General features: G+C 35.7%; 1 protein-coding gene across 1 annotated transcript; it reads right to left on the bottom strand.

The window, feature by feature from the left end:
• Positions 1-455: 455 nt before the first annotated feature.
• On the bottom strand, positions 456-24,922 carry HJURP (Holliday junction recognition protein). The gene is made up of 13 exons (XM_014947129.1): positions 24,826-24,922; positions 23,597-23,663; positions 22,072-22,136; positions 19,245-19,272; positions 14,672-14,727; positions 13,120-13,159; positions 9,675-9,736; positions 8,448-8,546; positions 7,693-7,753; positions 5,126-6,717; positions 4,497-4,560; positions 3,199-3,286; positions 456-1,122 (listed from the first exon to the last, which is right to left on the bottom strand). Exons 1-13 carry the CDS (start codon positions 24,901-24,903, stop codon positions 996-998), a joined length of 2,427 nt encoding a protein of 808 aa, XP_014802615.1. The 5' UTR covers positions 24,904-24,922; the 3' UTR covers positions 456-995.
• Between the last annotated feature and the right edge of the window lie 56 nt (positions 24,923-24,978).

The raw sequence follows: 24,978 nt of genomic DNA, 5'->3' as shown, positions 1-24,978 counted from the left end.
TGATGAGGGATAGAATGTGTGTGGGTATATTGCAGAGGTTCTTGTCTTATTGCAGAGTAAACCTCACTGAAGCTGGCTGCTTCTTCCATTCAAGAACAACACTTAACAAGATTTGGTTTTAAGAGCTAAAAATAACAAACAATTCCTGTCTGCCCAGAAATGAAGTAAAACAAAAGGAAAACATCGGGTTTATTTATTTTTCCCCCTTTTCTGGAGCTCAGAAAACTGACAAGGAGCAATGCCGATAAAACAACATACTTGACCCGACACCACTAAATTTCCTTGCCAAGAAAGAGCACAGCAATGAAAACCTGTGGGACCCTACCACACCATTCCCATGTATTTGCTGCAGGTATGCAAACTCCTCCTGAGAATCCACGTGCCTGAAATAACATGTTGAAAGCAGGTTTTTTTTTTCAGAATAGATTTTTATTTAGAATATATATTTTGTCACATAGAATTTTGTCAGAACATGGAATCTAGTTATCAAATCCAATAAAAATTATAAAATTTCATTAAACAATCATTTTTGGTGAGCAACTTAGAAAACTTAATATTAAAATTACATTGCAGGCATATTACAAGCCATAGTATATAATACTGGCATTTCCAGCCCAGTTTAGATTTTTTCATTTAATACTGATACATCTATAAAGCATGAATAAGCAGGAATGCAGCAGAAAGAGCTTATTACTTATCTTACTATTAATACGTTAAGAATCAAAGCTTATCAACAGATTAAAAGTTAATACAATGTTCTGTTATTATAAACACTAGTAAATACATAGCTTGAACCTGACCATAGAAAGGAACCCTGATACCCTGCAATACCTGATGAAGCCAGAGGAGTAAGAAGTGCCCTGTCAGAAGGGACAAATCAGTTCCTGAAGATTTATAATACCGCAAAGTGTAAGTGAGGACTAATTGTATATTACATATATATAAAACATCTTTGATTCTTGGAAGAGGAAAGAAAAACAAAACCAAACCAAACTTTAAAAATCAATATTTTCTCCGTAGCAGTCCAGGAATGCTTCTTGGTGAGCTTTGACCAGGCAGTCATCCAAGGGATTGCTAGGATTTTTTTCTTTCCCATCAGTGTAACTTAGTTTTCTGGATACCCTATAGAAAAGAATTGTTTAGATGATAAAGTAAATTACACAAAAATACCATGCTTACTGAAACTCTGATGAACAGAATGAAATTGAAACAAATCAACAAAACAATATATCTGAACATCTTGACCGTGAGCAACAGCAGGACTCCTTGTCTGCATTCCTTTGTGCTTTCACCTGGAGAGGAAACTTTTCATCCAATGTCATTTTAGTGTCTCATTAAACATTAACCTAAATTAAATAAATATCTATTAAATTTTGCGATGCAATCTTTGAATCTATTCACAAATAGCTAAACATGGAAGATACAAGTGAGAAAACAATGATTTTCTTTAAGAAAAGGCATAGTTTTTTTAACATGTCTTTTAAACTATTTTGGTTTCTATCTGACAATTAGGTATAGCAGTATAGCTGTGGGACAGCAGTCACAAAGAGCTGAAGAAAAGTTTGTTAGTTATGAACGTTTCCTTTTCTGAAATAGCTCATTCATAAACCTCTTCTAAAGCCAATCCGGGTAATATTCATTTTCTTTCCACAACCATTCATTACAACATGCAGCATTTTGCCACGTGGCTGAGGCATAAAACTCGAGGGCTCTGAAGCTACTAAAGAAGAGCTTCACTCCTGGGAACCATAGAAGGCTAAGAATATCACACCAGAGGCCTAAGGAAGCTGGCCAGCTGACAGTCCATTTTGGCTACAAATCAGCAAATATGCATTTATTTAATTAAGAAGCAAAGAAATAGATTTTATTCCAGATGGCTTGGCAAGAAAGCACTCCATGAAATCCTGATTTCCAACTCTCTCAAACTTCTGTACTTACATGCATTAAAGAAAGGAAAACCATTCCTCCTTACTAATCTCATGTGGAGGGCTATTTTGTATGGAGTGAGGAAAAAGAAGTGAGGGGTAAAAAAAAAAAGAGGGAATTGAAGAACTGAGCAGAAATTTACTCAGCTAAGTGGGCATACTCAACATCACAGAAACATCCTTGCATACTCATCAGCTTGCCTTCAATCTTCCATCATATCAAAAAATAATCTTGATACAGTCTTTATCAATATTGTTACATATTTGTAATACAAGCCTCTACATTTTAATTCCAGCTTTGCTTAACTGAAACTTTATTTTCCTTTAAATAATGCAGCCTCTTTTCTGGTTAAGTTCTCCATACAAGTAGTTTAAAAATACATTCAGGCTTCCTTTGCAATTTTAATTTGAACATTTCAGAAAATTTTGATATCTGATGTATGATCATCTCAAGCACAGTGGAAAATATTTCTTGACTGAGTTTGGGAAGGTAGCATATCTTGTGGTGCCAAATTAGACTTTTTGGAAAAAAGTCAATAATGTTTTAAAAAATAAAAATGAGAAACTGTTTAGAGAACTTTTAATGCTTTTTAATCCTGCTGCCTAGTATAATAGTTTACAATTAAAAACCCAAGAGATCTGAAACTTGAGAATCCTTCAAAAATCATCTTTTCTGAGGAAAACAGGTGTAGTAGGCCAGTATCCAGTGAGAACACTCCTTCCAGAGATACAAAAACACTGCCAATAGTGATAACAGCAGGAGGAGAGGATTTTGGATATCTTCCAAACAGAGCCAAAATGGAGGTGACTGTACTCAACTGCACAGAAGCTAACTTTTGGAATTCCTCTTAAGGAGCAGTATGTTGCAATTCCTCTTAAGGAGCAGTATGTTGCAGTCTCCATAGGCTAAGGATCTGAGAGGACTTGTTAGCTCAAACACACAGACAGAATCAAATCAATTCTATGGTTATATCTAAAATAATAAATGTCTCTATAATTAACACAAAATAAGGACTAGAGTAGCTATTCAGTTAGGCTGGCTTACTAACTTGCACTCACTGGCCAATCCATGCTGGAGTCTGGCTAGCTTTGTCCACAGACATTTGCCTCCCAGTGTTGAGCCCTACAGGTTTGATTAGCTTGGGCTCTCCCAAGCATCCATGTTCCTTTTCATTCCAGAAGTACACATGTAAGCAACAACATCCATACCTTTATTATGGATGTAAAGCAGCAAGAATTTCTTTTGAAATTTCTTTTCTCAAAAGGCGCTTACCTTTGGTGACACTTCTGTGCATTTCTGGGAGAGCTGTAGTTCTTCACTGCCCTGGACCAACCAGAGTGGCCATCTGCAATCCCAGATTCTGGTGATGAAAAAACAGTAGGATGAAAAGGGTAAGAACACTGCTGAGAAGCATATAAACTACAGTATGTTGTGAAAACATTAGCCTATTAAGACACTGGTAACACTTCATTGGCAATCTTCTATGAGAAAACTTCCTTATGAAAATATTCTAATGCAAAATGTTTTGGAAAAACTTAATTTCAAATACATTTTCTACATTGAATATATTTAAGTAAAGGCTAGGTTTCTTCAAAATGTTTACAATTTGTCACCATTAGAAAAAAGTAGAAGAAACTGTTAATACCAGAACAAACGTAATACATGAGTTAAAATTTGAAGAAGGCAAAGTAAGACAGATGTCTAGGTAAGTCCACCTCAAATAAAATTTTTTACAATTAATCAGTAATGAAAATGCAACAAGGAAAGAACCATACAAACAAATGCATTTTTTCTGCCATTTTCTTATTGTATACCAGTTGACCATATTTCAGGTCACCTTCTTCAGTATTTTCCTCTACGTATTAGTTAGTTATCTTGATGATAAGATTCATAAAAATAAACTATGGAAAATAAAGATTAATGATGTTACTTGGCAGGAAAAGAGTTCAGGTTATGTTATAAGCATGCTTTAACCAATATGACATTTTAAAAGGAAGTTAAAAGATTAGCATCTAAAAACTTAAACTATTGTAGGTTTAGGTTGTTTTTTTTTAAAGAAAAGAATTCTACTGTCCTGAATTGGCAAGAGTCTTTTTATCCAAATTAATAATCCAATTCTCCATAGCAAGTGACAGTAGCCATGCAACAACTCAATTGCAAGCTTTTGTAAAACTGAAGAATCCAATCAAAAGCCTGTGGTTATTCAAGTGTAAAATTATCAAACTATGCATTTCCTGATGAGCACATAGATACAGAAAGTAAAAGCAACAGCAGATTTTATATGAATTTAAAAAATGAAGAGAGAAAACCAGAGGATAATAAGAAACATGTTAGTAGGAAAAGTCCCAGTTAACCTAGAGAAAAGCTTCTTAAATAGCTGTTGACACGTGATTCAGAAGCCCCTTTTCTATATAGATTCCTTACTTAAAGGAACATTTAAACATATCCAATTATTACTGAGGAAGACGAGCTGTCACCTAGATGGTGGTCTTTTGAGATCTGTAGTTTTAACCTTTGAAGAAAGGCTTGTAATCGCTAAAGTATTAACTCATAAAGTCTCTGAAACTAACCTTGCAGGGAAGTACCAGGAATAACAAGAAAAGTTTTATCTGAAGAAGCATGAAATCCAGAGTCCTGAAAACAAAGCATCAACAGATTACATTGATGGAAAAACTCAGAAATTATTTCACAGCTTACCTCAAAAGAAATTACTAGGAACCTGGACGTAAGGGCCTTATTCAGAATTTAAATCAACAAGTCTAATGATTCCAATGGAACCCAGTAAAGTTTAATTTTTTTTTATCTCATCTTATCTTATCTATAAAATTAATAAAAAGTCATTTCAGAAGGGCAACACTTTAATTAACAAGACCACTGTTTGAGATTATTTTAACTGGTGGCACGGTTTGTTAAAATGTAACAAAATCCTTTCTTGAGCAATTTTTAGCTGTTTACAAAGTTATTAAATATAGCAAACTTCCTCACGTGATCCAGGAGACTGCATGCAACTTATATTTCTAAAAAATAGAAATCCCCAAAACCCCAAACCTGTAAAACCATCCTACTGACCAAATAGCACCAGAAGTATACTGTCACTAGTTTAAACAGCTTCCAGCTATAGTACATTTTAAGCCCTTCTCCAAATAACAGCAAAGACTGCACAATAACTTATTACTTTTTTTACAAGGTCCTTAAGTACCTGACTCTGACAGCTGCGACCATCAAACAAGCTGGGGCTACTGCGACTGTATGTGCTCAAAGAATCCATGCCAACTGTTTGAAGATTAACATTTTTTCTATGAGAATTCTGTTGATATTTTGTTGAAGAAAAGTAAAGCTCTGGTACATTTTTCAGTCGCTTTACTGGTGAACAAAAAAGATCATTTTGAAAATTTCCTAGTCTTTTAATTCTGGGAATTGCAGACAAAGTTCGAACAGGTGAATTAACAAGAGCATTTACAGTTTCAGACATGCGTATTCCTTCATATTTCCTTAAATTTGAAACTCTCTGAAACACAGGAAGTTTTGGAACATTCTCACTACACAATTCCTCATAGATCCTGTCAAATTCTCTATCATACTGTGTAATGGACCTCACAGAATTACTTAAATGACTCTTCACTAATCTTCCTTTCTCTTCAAGGTTCTGTGAATTTGCAAGAGGTCTGGTCAATGTCAAAGGTTTTTGGATTTCTTTGGAACACAGTTTGTAGTAGAGTTTCTCAAATGCATCTTCGTATTTCTGGGGCATCTTTGAAGGACTCTGCTTTATAGACAATGAGGAAAATAAGTGTTTGCGCTGGAAAGAAATTCGACCTTCAGAAATTATTTTTTCAGGATTTATGAGCAAAGGATTTGATGCTCTTGCAAGAGAACTGTGGGTGACAGGTGTCAAAGCATTACTATTGCCATAGGAACTGCAAGTAGAGGAACACAACTCTGAGGTATCACCACAAGAAAAGTCAATTTTTTGAGTTCTGTTCTCTTTTACCAGATGAAGCGCTGTTGACCCTGAACTGGCAGCCGATGTCATAAAAGGATATTCCCAGGAACATTTGTAAGATAATTTTTCACTTTCTTTGCATTTTGAATTCTTCAGTGAGACAGTAGTCTGTAACTCATCTTCAACTAGAAATGTATCTCCCATTCTAGCCATAACATTAGGAACAGTCTGTTTGGAGACTTTCTGGCCTTCTCCAGATACCAAATGATGTTCTGAACTTGAGTCAGAGTAGTCCATTTTGATTTCATTTGTATCAGTATAAGAATAAGGTACTAGACTAGATAAATTGTTAATGGAACACATGTCATCACAAAGTTCTCTATTCTCATTTCTGAAAGTTTGATTCTGGATGTCTTCACTTCTACTGCTGCATATGCTAGGTAGTGCATTCCTCAGTTTAAGAGGTCTGAACCCTCTTATTTTGTTTACAGTGACATTGAGCTTTGCTCTTCTAAGACGCCGTCTTTTGTGCCTTAATTGCCCAAATATGTATTTTAACTCTTGCCTCCAAGATTGCTTTGTCATGAGCCTTCTAAGTGTCTCTACCATGGCTGGATACAAGTCTGCAAGAGTTACATTGTTCCAGGAGCATGCCTCATCTGCAGACTGGTATTCTTCCAAGACACTGTCATAGCAACTTTTATTCAGTTCTGGAGAAGGTCGATGCCTGGGTATAGTTATTGTATTTGGTGAAATGGGAACACCAGAAAATTCTAACTGTAGAGATCTGGATGAAGAACATTTATTTGACAACTCCACATTCTCTCTGCAAACAGCAGCTTGGTTGCCTATTCAAAAAAAAAACCAAAACCTCAAATGAATCACAAAACAAAACTAGAAAAAGAAAAAAAACCCAACACAATCCAAACCCATTAGGGCACTTCCAGTATTGTATTACATGACTTAGAAACAATTGCATTTGGCACAGGTAGTCTTACTGCAATAGATTCTTTCATTAAGCTTTTTTGACAGCCTAAATGGATGATTAACATAATCCACTAGGAAAAAATCAAAAGTTTTTTCCTAACTATGTTGAATTAACAGATTATAGAGGACAAATGAAATGTGTCGAAAAAAATAATTTTAAAATAGCTTAATATATAGATATAAAATATTTTCATTGTAGAGGCAGACTGTTTTGCTCTTTGTTTTGATTTCTGACCAGGAGGAACAGCCTTATCCTGCAGTTTTTGTTAACTGTATTTCGGGATTACTTAAAAGCTTTGTACTTGGCTAGTGTCAGTGCAGCTTTTTTTCCCCAAAAGCACACTGAAGAAAATGGTTTCTGTAATTGTTAGGCTTGAAATATTTACATCAAAATTCTGTCTTAGGTTTGCATGAAGTCTGGAGAGCTTCTCCAGAAGAAGAAAAAAAGTTTACTAGCAAAGTGTCAGTTACCAGAAGATGCAAAGCCATTCAATACATTCCTTGAATTTAAAATAAGCAGATTCAAAAAAATTATGCTTTCATTTAATTAAACTTAATGCTGCTGAATTTTATAAATATGCATTTTTTTTTTCCTGAGGCTATTTAAAAAAAGCTGTTTTTACATATACAAGTTACTTAATTTCTATTTTTCAAATACATTTTGCCATAAGCAAAACCATGTCTAACTTTTCTTCAAGAATCCAGCCTGTTGAACTTTTCAGTTGGATAAATAGTGCCCTGGTGTTTTCAATAAATTAATTATTTCTAATAAATTTTAATAAAAACACATTTTGTAACTAACATATTTGACCAACACGCAAAAGATTCAGTTGTACCAATGAGTTCTTGCACTGGTGAAGCTAAATGAAGACTTTCCGACACCCCTTGAGGTGCTACCTGAAAAATAAACAGAAAAAGAGAGACACAATCTGATATCCTGAATTTTTTGCATGTTATAGGTAACATCAAAACCTTATTTGTGACGAGTCCTGCTCTCCTTAATATACTAGGTCATTATTCTACTAGGTCCTGTACAGAGTTACGGTTATAAGGGGCTTCATAAATTTTATACTAGGAGGAAAAAATCTAGTTTAAGACTTAAGTAACAATTTTTAAGAGTTACCAGTTAAATCTTAGAAAGTTAATTATCATCTTTGTAACTTCTACATTATGTATTTTAATCCCTTTCCCAAATATGGGAATTTATACCTAGATAATGTATACATCTCCAGCAACTCCAGAAGTTGTACCATAATTTTTTGCCCCTAATCCCTCTTACCCCCAAAACCAAAATATAGCTAAAACTCCTTTTTTCTCTACGTACCTCAAATTTAAGCTTTTCAGAAAACTTACTGAAGTGAAGATAAACTTGCACGAGGGTTCAAAGAACAAAGTATATAAAAAAAAAATAAATTATCTGCTCTTTCTTTTACAAATTGTTGCTGTCAGAGACCTAAGATATTTACAGAAACAGCAGGCAGGAGAGGAACAATGATGGAACAGCAGAGAAGTTGTATTAGAATTCATTGTGCTGCAGAGTTCTTATTTTATTCTAATTAGCTAATAACGTAAACCAGGAGAAATATGTTACCGCAATCCATTTGGGAATTTGTCTAGCATAATCTTGTACTATCACATCCACTGGAATGTTTACATTCTCTTGACTATTCACATCACCTACACACAGATTCTTAGAGGGGAAAAAAAAAAAAGAATTAATTAAAACACATAGAATTTTCTGACATTGACAAACCCAAACACATTACTCGGATTAGTTTCAAACTAGTATTATTCAGATCAGGATACTGAGCCAGCATAAACTTATTTTGAATATATACGTTTTATGTCAAGAAGAATAAAGACCCTGAGAAGGAACTGTATGTGAAGACATATAAAAAGAGAAAACTAGCTAGTCTATTGATGGAGGGAAAAGCATGCACACTGCCTTAGAAGGCTTACTGATAAAAACAAACACACACACAAAAACACCAAAAAAGAAAAACCTAACCTAATGTTAGGTTGCAAAGCACTAGTAATTACGGCTGCAAATTTTTATATGTATTATTAACATCCATGAATTCATACGCAAATTAAGGTCTACTCTGTAATGCACCTCTATGCAAAATCTAAAAGCATTTGGTGATAAATGGCAAACATTTTTCATCAATGAAACTCTCTGAAGCAGTTTGTATTAGCTGTTGTCAGAGACGTGACAATGCCTAGCACTATGTTAAACAAGTAAAGAGAGTACATTCAAATTTTGGTATTTGTATTTGAGCAAGCAGAACACAAGATTAGAATGTGCATGTGAATGATTAGAAAGTACAACATGTGCATGTTGTACTTTTCTTCATCAATGTAACTCCTGATACTTAGTCCAGTTTGGGAAAAAACAGTAGAAAATTCCAGTCTGTGTTCGTTATGATAGCCACTATTTCAGATTTACTTTTTTTTTTAAATCATGTTATCTGTTTATGCTAGACTCTCAGGTGAGCCATCATATTTTTATACGAGGTTTCACTTTTGTGATTCATCTGGTTATTCTTTTTCCATACTTGTAATAGCCTTTCTCATGGTTGGCTGTTCTATGCAACACATTGTATGGCTTTCTCCGGTATACTAACAATACCAAGACATAATACTATTTCATATTGGACTTCATGACATTATTTATTGAACATCTCATTTTAAAACGCAGACTAGAGTCTTCTGTTGGCAGTGCATCAACTCATGAGACACACATAAGCTATTCAAATAGCTCAATTGTTTCTACTGAACGCAACATTATTCCATTATATTAGGTATCAGAAGTTTTTACCTGGAAATGAATGTCTTCAAATTTTCTTCTTACTGAAGCTATATCAGCATCACTTTCTTCATCTACAATTTGAAGACAAATACTAAATAAAATCTAGTTGGACTCAAAACCAAAATGGAAATATTTTTAAACACACACTGTATAACTTACAGACTAAACTAGTTTCAATTTAGAAAACAGTTTTCTACACTAAAACTCTTTATCTGTATTGCCTTTCAATTTCAAGTCCAATTGAAAAGCATGGTTTATAGGTTCATAAGTGACTTGAGGGGAACAAAGCACAGTGAAGACAATTTGTAACCAGTTCTTCAAGTTTTATGTTAACCATTTCAGAGAGTAAAATATTTTCAAAAGTATTGCCCTGCAAGATTCACTAGTCATTATGTATCATTCCCACTTATTTCCCACTACCTTCCTAAATATCCCAAATCTTCCAACTCAATTTCTAGATATTCTATGAGTATTTTTGTGAATGGAATGCAAAAAACCATTTTTTTGCTAGATGTAGCCAGATCTTCAAATTCATCATTAGCTAAAGCCTTAGTCTTTCATGATCATAAAAGATGTGATTGAATTGTAAGCCCTGATTTCTAAATTTCCCTGACTGTTATATCTTTGTCCCACAATTGTGTTCACCACAATGAGGGAAAGAGGAGAATAACCCTTAAAAGGAAACCGACGGGTGAAAAAACATCTTGGTTATGATACCTACCACATCACTGGCTCTTCATGCTATTCTTAAATTACTAAAAACAGAATGAAAAACTTTTCCAGCTAATCCCATCTTCCTTTTTTGTTCCCTATCAGCGCAATCATCACCTAAACCTCTGTGGACAGCTGCGTTATAGAGCTAGGATAAAGACACATATGAAAGAAACACTATCTTTGTGGGAGATAATACAATTTCGCATCTTCTCAGGAAAATGTTCAGTAAGAAGAGGGTTGGCTTTGACGGCCTACCTGACCCCAGTAGGATTATTTTATTACAACTGAAACCCATGCCTATCAGATTATCAAAGTTTCTTCCAATGTGACTAATGGAAGATGAAGTTGTGGTCACTTTATCCACAGGAAATCAGTTACTAAGCATCCATAGTGGAGGAAGCAGTAAGAATGTTAATATTTTCATCTAGAAGTTTCAGCCTCCAGTTTCTCTTGTAACAGCTGATACTCTCTTTCTACCACGCACTCTTATTTCCTCCAGTAGAATTGGGCACAAAACTGGCAAACTGCTCCCTAAATGGTCATTGAGATGACCAGACTAGACTGCTACAACTTGAAATAAAGGTAACAACTCCAGTGTTTGGGAATGGTCAACTCCACTGCACTAATTACAAATAATCAGAAAATAGCCTGTATCATAGAATGAAGTGATCTGTATAAAAGTTGAATACTCTTCTAGGTGTCAAACCTCATAAAAGCGTAACTTTAGTAGGTCTTCAATGTATTGTCAATCATACCTCAAATTACTGGAATATTAGCTGTTAGCAGATGACCATGGAAAAAGTGAAGTATCTTCTCCAGGGAACCTTAATGTGTTTTTAAGGGCCAAAAGGGAAACTCAGGAACACCTTTGTTCCACAAGTGAAGAGAGAAAAAATGAAAACTTGCACCTTTCCCTCTGGAAAATTTGACCTATAATACAGAAAGTTATTTCACTGGAGATGTACTCAATACACTATCATTACCTAAAAGATTATATTCTGTTTAAAAGATGAACATGTTAGTAAGGGGGTTACTGTGAATTTTAAGTTTTGACTTTGATGTCTTATAAAATTAAATACTCTTAAATAAATATACAATTCAGATTGAACTTTCCCCTTTCTCTCCAAGTAAATTAATTTTTCTGTGAGAGTAATAGACACAGGAAATTTTTCAGATATCACTGCACTTTGCCATGCTACTTCTTGTGAAACTAAAGGAGGTAGACCTAACAATTTTCCCTACTAGGAGCAGACCAATACACGTGAGAGCTGTTTCACTTTATTTGTACTTGCTGTTGACAGTCTTTGCATAGTTTTAGAATAAAAATACCATATAATACCTGTAAGAAACACTGGCTTCACTGAGAAGTGTGAAGCATTCTGTATGAATACTAAAAATTGAAAAAAACTGCCAAAGCTAATGTTTTAGCTAGAGCAGCTAAAGATATGCTTTTTCTTAACACTTCGCACGCCCTAATGCTAACCTTTTAGATATTTAAAAAAAACAAAAACCCAACCCTCCAAAAAAAAAACCCCACAACACCTAAGTGAATTCCATTTTTAAGTGAGGAATCCGACCCCAGATCTCTAATAAACTAGTTTCTATGTCTTACTGTATTTGGAGATAACTGGCACTGAACAAGTCTGCTATAAATCCTCTCCAGTCTCTTCCTAGAACATTCACAAGAGAAGGAAGAGGAGTGTATAATCAATATTATTGTATGCTGCTATGAAGACACTAGTCTAAACTGCATTACTCATTCATCCCCATGAGTGCAAAAGACACAAAGAACACTTACAGAAACTAAGCTACAGATTCTTCTGAAATTTGCTTCCCGTATTTCATCGCGCAGGTTCAGAAAAAACAAACCCACATTTTTTAAATTTGCAGAATTTATTTTATCATTCAAATAGATGTTTGAAATTATCCTCTCAAATGACAGGAGGGCAAGTTTCAGATCGCTCTTTTCTGTTTTCCCTTAACAGAGAAGTAATCACCTGCCTTGGAGATAACTATGTGTACGAAGCACCTAATTTGTATCAGAGTATTTAAACAATAGCTAAACATATTTTCCTGCAACTGCTCTTTTAATTGTTAAATGTTGGTTACCTCCTAGCCATAGTTTAATTTATGAAAAATAGTAAGTTTTTATATGCACAAGAATCAAAAGATCTTGAGTAATACAAGTTTTAAATATTTTAAAAACATTCATTCAGATATTGTTATCGCTAACTAATACAATCAAATAATTATTTGGGAAAATAAGGTAAAATATCACACAAAATATTGCAGACAGGCCACAAGACTGATGCTGAAACTGCTACAAACACTACTGAAGATGTATTGTTGCAGCTGAATGCCTTATCCATATTTACCAGATCACTACAAATTAATGTATATATTCTAATTATTAATAAAACTTCTATGGCCACTTATGCCAAAGTTTTAATTTTGCTGTTCCTTTCTTTATTAAGAAAAGACAATTGAACATATTCCACGTTGTCTTTCCAACCTATCAAGTGTTCAGAACTGAGATTTTAAAGAGGAATGTGGATATTGATTTCACTGAGTACTACCAGTACCTCAGTCTCTTGTTATTCCTATTCTCTACTTTCTGAAAGGGTACAGAACATGTATTGAATTTATTACTACTATGTCAGAAAACTATGAAAAAGTTATTTGCAATCTTTTTCAAAAAGTTTATGCTAATGGTAGCTAAAAAGTAAATGTAAAAACCCACCTATGTCAGATGTATCCACATGAGATTTCTCAGGAGGTACCTTTAAAAGCACATGAAAGAAATTTTAAGACCTAGTAGCATAAGTTATATTAGTCTGGAGTTTTCTGCTCTCGCTACTTGCTCAATTTTTTGGGAAAGGGGTGGTGGTGGTAGTGAAACACACACAGTCACATTCCACAGATTATGTCCAAATGACACCATCTTTAATAATAAATCTGTACACTAATTTGTCTTGATTCACATTTGATTACTCAATGGGGAAAACTATTTTCTTCCCAGCCCTTCTATATGCAGCCAAATAATTCAAGGAAAAGCAGTTATACAACAAGAGCAAAAAAACATTTGACTGATGAATTCAAATCACTCAATATTTATCAGTATGTCCTGGGGATCTTCTCTGTGCTCCAATGTATAAGGAAAGTTTCTTAACTGCCCACTTTAAACAATTCTAATTGCCTACTTCAAACAATCTATATATAATATTTAAAATTGTTTTTTGCTTTATTTTCTAGAAGTCTTGATAGTTGCATAAAGAGCTCATTTATATAAAGAGCCTTTTCTAAATGTTTACAATCTACATCTAACATCACTTTCTTCAGAACGCCTTTTAAAAAAAGTCTATTTTGTCCTGTTCAATCACAAAATCATTATATTGTGCACTAAAATGACACCAATAAACTGAGACAATCCTAGTTACCATTAGGAGTGACCAGTGAGATGGCTGATATCACTCTTTAAATGCTGAATATTTTCTCCTTAAGAAGATAAGGAGTCAAAAGTTAGTTATTCCATATGACCACAGATCTTGCACATCATAATTAAAAAAGTTAGATGCACATATTGCTTAACTGAAAAGACACATGATGGCTTAAAGCCTATGTCCAACTGCTCTATCTCCCTTAAACTTAAAAGAAGAGCAAAACTCAGATGAAATCCATGGCTGTTATTCGATACCCCAAATATCATAGTGTGAAGATATATAATTATATGAAACATATATGAAGTCTACCACATAAACAATATGAATAGGGACATAGTAAAAATAAAAATAATTAAAAAATGCATGGATCTGCCATCACAAAATGTATCAGACCACCACATATAGAAATCCAGAACTTGAATTCATCACCACCTCAAAGCACACAGTCTATCAGGGAGGTAACAGGGAAAGTATACTAGATGATCAACATTAATCATAATATGACAATTTTAATTTTACACAAACAAGTACCTGGTAAATAAATACACATCTTCCATAAAATAATGCAATTACATTTGAGGAAGTACATGAGGGGAAATATAAAGAAATTGTTTAATAAGATACCTGAAGTTTGAAGAACTGCAGCAAAATACTTTAAGCCCTCAATTTTTTCAGAAGTACTTATTTAAGGAGAATAAAACGATTCAATTCAGCAATTAGTAGGTCTTTAAAATCTTATTTTATAGCTATGGTACAGGACCACCTGCTCATGATTAATTTCTTAGCTTTTGACTACATAAATACATTTTCCAAAGAGGCTTTGTAAAAGTAGATGCAGCATGCTGTCCATACCTGAGGCATTGTTGAATGTTCATCTTCAAAATCACTAGTCTGTTGCTTTGACATATCTTAGCATGCCCAGGAGGAAAAAAAAAAAAAAATTCAATTTGATAGATCACAGATCAATATTGTACCTGAACTCATGAATTCTTCATTTGTAAATGCTCTTATTTGTTTTGAAAAATACTTAACACAAACATTTAACAAATGGAGAACATACATAGGACTGAAACAAAGAACAGACAAGCGACAGAACAACATCCTAGTCAAATATAGGAGACTAATTCTGATCAGAGATGCACATCTACCATATTACATGTTTTCTTCTTAACCCACAAAGCACCACAGAATGTATAATTTATCACAAGATATTCACTTGTGGAAAAAGAAGACAAAAGCAAGATTCTTGTGCATTTTTCTTTGCATATATTGAAAAGAATAAGAAAAAAGTATACTAAGTCCTGAAGCCTGAGGGTAGTGCCTCAAACCTCTATTGCATCTTTTTAACGATTTTTGGTAAGGGAGACTTCCAAAACTGCTGTACCTATCTTCCTGCACAGATAGACCCACCTACAGTCTCTGCGCTTCTAAGCAGATACTGTTGCTATTAAAATTACTCAGACCGAAAACTGTTTTGATATTGCTGAAAAAAAGTTACATTTCTAACCATTGCCTTTGAGATTTTTATTAAAAAAGGTATCTATAACAAGCTACAACTTCTCAAGTTGGTATACAGTGTATGTGATTATGATTTGCTTATAAAAATTGTCACCTAAACCTAGAGTTAATACTGCATAAATCACAGAAATTCAATCTTTCCCAAAAGAGCAAATCTATATTTCTAAACATACAACTCTGCTGATACTAAAGCTGTAGTGCAACATCTCATGATCGGATGCATGTGATAGACTTAGACTTAAATTATAAAAGCAATACATGTGCTTTAGCAGATATATTTACCCTACTCAAGACTCTCACCAAAAAAAGTTTCTGTTTAATGAAGAAATTGTTGTCCTTGCTTTTTTCTACATTTCTGTTTCCAGATAAATTTATGTCAAATATCACAAATGATTTACTTTTTTTTGGTTAAATGTTGAGATAACTTCTCATACATAACTCAGGAACATATGTATTATTTATTCCTATAAACACTTCATATGCTTGGCACTATTAAATAATGCATCTAAAGATTTCCAGTTTTCTAAAGTCTTAAAGTATGTGGAAAGTAATCTAAAGATGTCATCTATTTTTTCTTCCATTTTAAAGCAGGAACAAGTATGCCTAACTCACCTCTAGGAGAAGTCTAACCCATTCTTAAAAGCAACTCCATAATCTCCAAGAAAGATATTTCAGGACTTAGAAATTAGAAAGCTTTTCTAATATTTATTTATCTAGATAGAGTCCTTGAGAAACATAAACATCACCTGGCAACAACTAAAAATCAATATGCATTATTGACATTCCTTTTATACTAAATCTGAAACACAGCAACCATTAGAAAAAAAACAGATTAATTCCATCCCAGCTGAAATCAGCATACCAACTCTTTTGTTTTCCTCAACTCCCCCTCCCCATTTAAGTCCTATCACTAGGGGGGTCTAGTAATTTTTGCGTTTTATGACTCTCTCCAGCTAGTCAAGTTACTACTGAATACAAAATAAAGAACTCCACCACAAGTTTTATCACTGTTGAACAGTGCAGAAAACCTCGGTTTTGTGCTTTGCATACTAGGCACCTGTGGATATCTTCTAGCAGAGCATGTGCTATTTTCACAACAGAGTGATATTCTTGGGTGGCTCAACTAGTCCTCAAAATTGCCTCTTCCTGCAATTGGTTATTCCTACTTAAGTCTATTACTTTGAACTTCTCTGAAATTACACAAAGTTTAATTTTAGCCCCAATTTGACACACCACATTTCACAGCAGTCATCCCTACTTGGTATCACCTGTGAGTTAGTGAAGGGTATCCCCTCTTTTACTATTTAGTTAATGAAAATATAAACTAGTAATTTGCTCAGGACAAGTGCTGGAAAAATATGCCTCATGTTTCCCTTCAGGTTGCACACAGACCATTGCTAACTATTCTAGGCACTGCTCTCCAACCAGTAGGAAACCAGGCTACAAACCTACTCTCTCATATAAAGCTAATGAAGCATCCTATATGGCCAGAAGGCTCTGGCTTGTAACCTTCTCAGGAAATTTATATTCACTCTTTTGCAAAAAAATGCAGTAATGCTTCCTTTAGAAAATATTAGCAATGGTTTTTGTTTGTTTGTTTCTTTGCTTTGTTGTTTTTTTTTTTTTTCCTTCTCTTTCAGAAGCTGAATAAAGCATTTTCCAAACATTTCTGGGCTAGGAACACAGGAAATCAGAATAACATGGTAATATCCTATTGAAGTCACTTACTGATCAAGACCTATGAAACACTACAGAGGGTGTTTTGTTTCAAAAACAATTTTAAAGGAAAGAAACAATTTTAAGTGGCTAATATATGACAGAAATATTGTTCTTCATGGAGATTGAAATTTAACATACTTGGTCCCCCCATACTCAGAACTGCCATATATTTAAAAAAAACAACCACACGCCCACACAACAAAACCCCAAAAATCAATACTCAAAAAATTGTAATTTTACCCAGGAAAACTTCATAGGGGTACTGGACATTTTATCCAAATAGTAAAAAAAGATTCTAGCAAAGTCCAGAATTCTAAGTTGGAAAAAAATAACATAAGTTATATTCCAAGGGAAGGAGTTAGTTAATAAGTATTTGGGTCTTATACAGATATTTTAAATGTTTGCAATTCATAGCACAGAAATTTATATATCCTAGTTGAAAACACATATCAGGCCTACATAAAAGTATAAAACAAGAATAAGTAAAACTTGCACATTAGGTTTAATACTCCATAGCCAAAAGCAGCTAGACTTTTTTTTTGTTGTTGTTCTTGGTTTTTGGTGGGGTTCTTTTGGTGTGTGTTTTGAGGTATTTTTAAGGGTAAAACCAACCACGACCAGCCAGTTCAAATGCTTACTCCATGTACTTTTGTATTCCAAATAAAAGAAGTCAGTGCAAGATACAATTTGCTTAAATTGAACAAAATCCATGAGGTTCTATCTTTTATAGCGTATAAATACACATGAATCTGTGAAAAGCAGGTTTTTCCTTATAACAAAAGCTGTCAACACTAGTGCTCTTCCCACACCTTCAATATTTGGTTAAGTATTTATTCCCTAGAATAACTTAAAACATAATTAAATAATAAAGACTTTGCTCAAGTTACATTAAAATTTGGAAAATGTATTGTATCACTTCTGCTTTTCTACCTTATCTGTAATGCAGTACGCTAAGTTTGAATTTAATTAGATCAAGCCTCCATAGCATTAAAGAAACCCCCGAGTAAATTTCTTCAGTAAAAACTACTAAGGCTTTTAGACCTTAGGTCAAAACACAGCTTAACAAAACATTACTTCTAAAAAACTTCAAATACTATGTCTTTAAAAAAAATCAAACACCTAACTGATAGGTGCTTGCATTCTGAGTTTTACTGCAGATTGTAGCCAGTCATTTTTTGTACTATTCAGACCCATAGTCATATGTTTTCTAAAAATTAGAGGCAAAGGTCTGGACCACGTGAATCTTTTTGTATCACACTCTTATTCCCTGGCTCAACATTTTAATATCATAGGCTGATTCAAAGTCTATACCTGAACCCTACAGGGACAAATGTTTTTGTAGGATTGTAAAAGGTGAGAGACACAGGTTGTGTTTTGTCCTCAGAAGTTCAGCAGAAAAGTTTCTTGGATGAATGTCATAAAATAAGCAACACCAAAAAAACCCACCTCAAAACCTTCCGAAAATAATGCCCAACATACCTGTGCTGTACCATACATCATAATTTCCCCCCATCATTTATTCCAGTAAAAAAATGTATTTTATTGGAACATACATCTCCTTTTCAGAACAATGAGAAAAACTTCATATGTCATACATCTCCTTAAGTAGTATAAGAACTACACTTCAATGTGCGGTCTTGATTTGACGTCCGTCATGATACTTGATCTCTAATGAAATAATTATACACTACTTTTTCCTGCAGGCAGTTGATTCATTCCGTATACAAAATAATCTGCTAAACTTTTGATAACTCATCATGTGACTTCATGAGATTCTCTTAACACAGATTTTTTAATATGCCTACTTTTCGAGTTATTTTTAAAAAGCTAGCAACTTCCCAATATCTCTACTTGCACAGCCATGTAAGTCAGGGTTGGAATTTTTAGATTCAATGAATATCTGACAAAACTGACAAATACAACAAAAAGCATACTGATAGGGGAGATTATTTTAATTAACTTGTAATGATACCAAACCCAATTATAATGTATTTACTGATCTTAAACATTTTGAACTACATTCCACAATCCTTATGAGCATAAGTACCGTTAGTTTTTTAAGTGGTTCCCCTCACAAAAAACCAGCAAGTATCCTAACAAGTTTGGCATAAAACCAGGATGTCTTCTATTAAGTCAAGACTCTTTTGATAAGATAATTTATAGAACTTTTTTTTTAAAAAAATTTTACCTGCATTCCTTTGACTTCCTCTATTATGCTGCAATTAGAAAAAGGAAAAAAAGCTGCATCAGAAGAATCTTAGTATTGTAAAGGTATTTTAACCAGTGCTTTTGTTTACTTTGGTATATTTCACAACTAGACACTTCTTAAATAACCTTCAAGTTTCCTACGGCCTGATCAGAAAAGCCACAAATACATGGTAAAACTTACCTGATCATTCACTTCTTGCCATACTGTTGCTGTTAAAATTACTACAAACATAAGCTACAGCTACCTTAGCCCATATGAGAGGCCAAGACAGAGAACTGCTCTTACGGTCCTTAATGGATTTAGTCTGTAAAATTCTGCAGCAATGCTTAGTGGATGACAGAAGATGTTACCAGAAGCAGAAAAGGAAAGGGAAGGGAAATACAGCCCCTCTTCTATCTTCTTTAAATCCACCCTTGTTCCCCTCACTCTGTGGGGTTCAGAACAGCTTCTGTGTTAAATACCAAGGTACATTACCACAACTTCACTTTTTAAACAGATATTAGGAATGCAGCAGCAAGGTGACTTTCGGCAGTTACCTGAAAAACACTGGGATTTTGATGAAATTCACTATTGAGTCCTTTTGGGGAATTTTAGGAAACAGAAAAATAGGCAACTGCTTGTTTAATGTAAATATTCAGAATAAAAAATTTAGCTCATATGCCCACAACAGTAACAGCTTTAGCCTGACGCAGACAGTGAGTACTGAGACCACAAAGATACTTTAATGACTCTAGCATTATTTTACAGAGAAAAAAAAATATCTAAAGACTAATCCAGTAAGCCCTTCAGAATTGAAAAGCTTGTTACCTGAGCCAAGATAAATTGATTCAATGCACATTAACTTCAATGACAATATTCTGATGAGATCCAGAAGTCCACATCCCCATCAGACAGCATTGTTTAAAAAAAAAAAAAAAAAGAAAAGATATTTTTCCTGGGTTTACCAGCGGTGCTAACCACTGGTAAATGGTCATCTATTTTATTTCATCTCATCTGAGAGTCTTAACCAATCTATCCTAAAACTCTATTTTAAAGCAGATGTTGACTTAATTGATTAATACCTTTTGCAAATATATGGCACAGCAAGATTAGAATATGTTTCTATATGTAGAATCATAGAATAATTTGGGTTGGAAGTGACTTAAAGGTCATCTAGTCCAACCATTCTGCAATGAACAGGGACATCTTCAACTAGATTAGGTTGCTCAGAGGTCCATCCAACCTGACCTTGGATGTCTCCAGGGTCACTGATCTCCATCTAGACACTGAGCCATTGACCGCTATTCTGTGGATGCAACCATCCAACCAACTACTCATCCACCAAACAGTTCAACCATCAAATCGATATCCCTCCAATTCACAGAGAAGGATGTAGGGGACTGTGTCAAAGGCCTAACAGAAGTCCTGGTAGACAACATTCGTAGTTCTTCCCTTGTCCACTGATGTAGTCACTCCTTCAGAAAAGGTCCCTATTCGGCCAGGCAGGACTTGCCCTTGGTGAAGCCATGCTGGCTGTCTCAAATCACCTCCCTGTCCTCCATGTGCCTAGCATAGCTTCTAGGAGGATCTGTTCTGTCATCTTCCCAGGCACAGAGGTGAGGCTGACAAGTTGGTAGTTCCCAGGGTCCTCCTTTCTACATTCTTTGAAAAATGGGTTCAATGTTTCCCTTTTTCCAGTCACTGGGGACTTCACCTGACTGCCATGACTTTTCAATATCATGGAGAGTGGCTTGGCAACTACATCAGCCAATTCCCTCAGGATTCTGGTATACATCTCATCAGGTCCCATAGATTTATGTATATTCGTGTTCCTTAGGTAGCCACAAACCTGATCTTCTCTTACATTGGGAGGGACTTTGCTCCCCCAGTCCCTGCCTTGCAGTTGCATCTGCTTGAGGAGTGTGGGAAGATAGTTTGCCAGTGAAGACTGAGGCAAAAAAGTTGATGAGAACCTCAGCCTTCTCCTCATCTGTTGTTACCAGTTTGACGGTATTACCCATTGCAGGTGTATGCTTTCTTTGATCTTCCTTTTTTGGCTGACATATCTGCAGAAGCCCTTTTTGTTATTCTTTGCATCCCTCGCCAAGTTCAATTACAGCTGTGCCTTGGCCTTCCTGATCCCATTCCTACACAACTGGGCAGCCTCCGTGTAGTCTTCACAGGACACCTGTCCCTGCTTCCACTGCCTGTGCCTCTCTTTCTTGCACTTTAGTTTGACCAGCAGGTCTTGACTTAGCCATGCTGGTTTCTTGCCCTCCTTTCCTGATTTCTCACACCTGGGGATCAAGAGCTCTTATGCTCTATGGAAAGTGTCCTTAAAGCTTTGCCAGCTCTGTTCTGCTGCCTTGTCCCTGAGGGCAGTGTCCCACGGGGTCCTAATGACTAACTCCCTGAAGAGCTGGAATTTTGCTCTCCTAAAATTCAGGGTCCTGGCTTTACTCTTTGCCTGACCCATATCCCTCAGGACTAGAAACTCCACCAGTCCTTTTTTTTTTTTTATTATATATGAAAAAAACCAACCAAAACACACGCTATATTTTGACTGCATTACAGAATCACAGAATATTCATGGTTGGAACAGACCTTTGAGATCATCGAGTCCAACCACAAAAAAAATCCCAAACAAAACAAAACCAAACCAAACAAACAAAACAAAAACCTACCACACCCACCCACAAACAGACACAAATCAACAATCCCAGGCACTAGAGCATGCCCTGAAGTGCCATGTCTACTCATTTCTTAAATACCTCCAGGGATGGTGACTCCACAACCTCCCTGATTGTGGGACTATATTATTAGATACCTCAAATACTTCCTCCTTCCATTTCCTAAGCTTCCTGGTTGACACTTTTGTCCATTTTTTCGGTCCTAGAAATAAGAAGAGATATCGATATAAACATAGCTTTTCTTACAACACCATCTATACCAAGTATCGTTCTAACAAACACATACGTCTAGGAAGAACATATTACGTAATAACAAAACATTATCAAACCCAAACAGTCTCCAACACAACTGCTGAAACAAACACTTAGAGGAAAACAAACCAAGATAATTTCATAATTACAAGTTAATTGAGAAGTCAAGCAAAAAAAATAATTCATACGCTGAATCTAACAACATGGAGCTAAAATCCAAAGAGCATTACAGCCTCAGATGCTATGAAGAGGTGAAAAGAAAGCAATTATTTTACTTTTTAATACTTAATTATACTAAATAATACATTAAATACTTATTGTATTTAATGCACGTGGACTACATGGTATCTGAGGTTACTTAAAGGCATAATTAAGGCAATATAGGACTGAGATCGATATTATTTCCCAATCGAATAGAGGTTACTAAACCAAAACCAAGCCTTTAAAAATTCAAAGACTGTATTACAGTGCTGTAGGCATGTTTCCTTCCTCCCCCTCTCTCAAAGGACAATATATATTAAATGCTATAAAATGCAAACTTCCCAGTCTGTAAAAGCCTTTAAAAAGTAAATCGTATTTGGTGCAACAATTACATTGAGCTTGACACTGTGGTTGCATTTCATGTGTATCTCCAGTAAGCTCTTCATTATGAAAACTGATATGGTCATTTACATATCATAATCCTCACTTCAGTGATGATAAAAACTATCAGAACATGTAATTTCCCAGTAAAGTCACAAGGTACTAAGTCACAAGTCCCCCTGAGCAATGTATTTTAAAACAACAGGGTTTTTTCCACAATAAGCTTTTCATAAGCATTATCAACTCTATAACGGATTAACAGTCATAATGAAACACTGGAAAAATATGACAGGGTATAATAATTTATGCTAGCCACATGAACATTCAGTGAAAAGCTAAAGAGACTATCTACCCAGTCCACCCTGACATTTGACATAACAGAAATTTATCAGAGCAGCCTTCAGAGTACTAAGCAGAGATGAAGTTATAACATCTATTCATGCATATCAACTTCCTGCTAATACCTCCATTCCTTTGTTTCCCCTGTCTTCTCCATTTCGATTCTTCTTTTTACAAGACACACCCAAATATTAACCATTGTTATCCTGAATTTCACTAGTAATGCTTTTCTGTTGTTTAAAACAGAGCACACAATGGACTAATATGGTGCATATAAATAAACAATACCAATGGACTAATATGGTGCATATAAATAAACTCTTCAGGTATTATATGCATGTATTGAAGTTTACATACGAAATGACATACATACGTGGACAAAAATTCAATATCTGTTGCAATGAAATGTTATATAACTGTCAATAGTTATATGCTTCACTAAGTCTAAGTATACTGTATGTAAATATTGAAACTTTAATAAGTTCTTACCATCAGGCGTATCATAAGTGAGAGTTTCCATGGAAATGAGTAAATCATCTTCAAAAGGATGATTATACTAAAAAAAAAAGGACAATTAAAGATTAGAAAAAATGATTAAAACAATGTTTTTAACAGGCATTTTAACTATTGTTTTTATACAGCTTTGTTTTGACCAAACCACGAAATTGTCAGTATGGTGTTTTATTGGCTGAAGTTAAAAGTCAGCACTGTGGAAATACCAATTCCTAGAGGAAACATATTTTAAGCATGTATGTGAGTCAGTTTCATGAAATAAGTCGATCACTGACAAAATGGGGCTTCAGAGTTCTCATACGTGATTAAGTACTCTATTACAGTTTCTTGAAGTAGCCACTTGGCATAGACCTACAGTTGACAATATAAAAAAATATCCCATCTAATGCTAGATGAGAAAACTGCTCTAGAAACAGACCTGCCCTTACGACAGTCCCTAGACATTCCTGAGCAAACACATGCATCTCTGGATGGAAGTATATGGTTTCCACATCTTTAACAAACAAAGGAGGTCTCGTGGAGGGAGAGTCACACTACTTTCTGTAGTTTCATTGAAAAATCTCATCTAATGCTAGCTAATTTGGGTTAAGGGCACAACTTGGACTTATATTTAAGTCACTTATGTAATACTGGCAATCCCGGATCTAGGTTTTATGGAGGTATTTGATATTTACTAGCTTATGCCAAGGCACAGGAGCACATGGCTCAGCACAAACTGCAAAGCTCCACAAGGCCCCGGGTGACAGCTGCTTTTAGTAGCCGGGAAACACAGGAGTTTGTGACACCACGTACAATTAAAGGAGGAAGAGAACTCAACGTCAGCAACTGCAAATTAGCGCACAGCGAGGAAACTGAACCCGTCAGTATCGACACACCAGGACTTAACAGGCGGTCGGGAGGGAGGGGAGGGGGCTGTCACAGCCCGCGGCGGGGTGGGCAGAGGGGCCTCCCAGAAGCTGTCAGAGGGACGCATGAGGGCGGCCCCGCACGGTCAAGCCACGCCACACGCCATGTCGGCGGGAGAAACGGGAGAAGCGGAGATCGCGCTCCTGAGGCAGCCGGGCGGGCAGGCAGGAGGGCAGCGGCAGCCTGGAAGGCCCCAGTCTGCACGGCCGCCCCGGTGACAGAGCTTCCCCGCCGCGCCTCAGGCTGGCGACGAGGGCCCGCCCGCCGAAGGGCCGGGAGCGCGCGAGCGCGGCCCTCACCCGCTCCAAGATGGTGTGGATGGAGGTCAGGAAGCGGGCGTTGCTCCGCTGCAGCCGCTCGTCCAGGTCAAAAGCCATGGCTGCGGCTGCGGCTCCGGCGCGCAGGGCGCTCTCTCTCCGCCGCACCCGCGGGGGGGGGGGGGGGGGGGGGGG

The sequence above is a fragment of the Calidris pugnax genome, unplaced genomic scaffold, assembly GCF_001431845.1.
Source record: "Calidris pugnax isolate Ruff unplaced genomic scaffold, ASM143184v1 scaffold95, whole genome shotgun sequence".
Classification (NCBI taxonomy): Eukaryota; Metazoa; Chordata; class Aves; order Charadriiformes; family Scolopacidae; genus Calidris; species Calidris pugnax.
The sequence above is the reverse complement of the archived record's forward strand: the minus strand, read 5'-3'. Positions and strand labels throughout refer to the sequence as shown.

Coding starts and splice junctions, on each gene's coding strand:
- HJURP (XM_014947129.1), bottom strand. CDS start 24,903: ATGGCTTTTGACCTGGACGAGCGGCTGCAGCGGAGCAACGCCCGCTTC. Junction 23,664..24,825: donor TCCACACCATCTTGGAGCGG/GTGAGGGCCGCG, acceptor TTTTTTTTTTAG/TATAATCATCCTTTTGAAGA. Junction 6,718..7,692: donor ACCAGTGCAAGAACTCATTG/GTACAACTGAAT, acceptor TTTTTTGAATAG/GCAACCAAGCTGCTGTTTGC.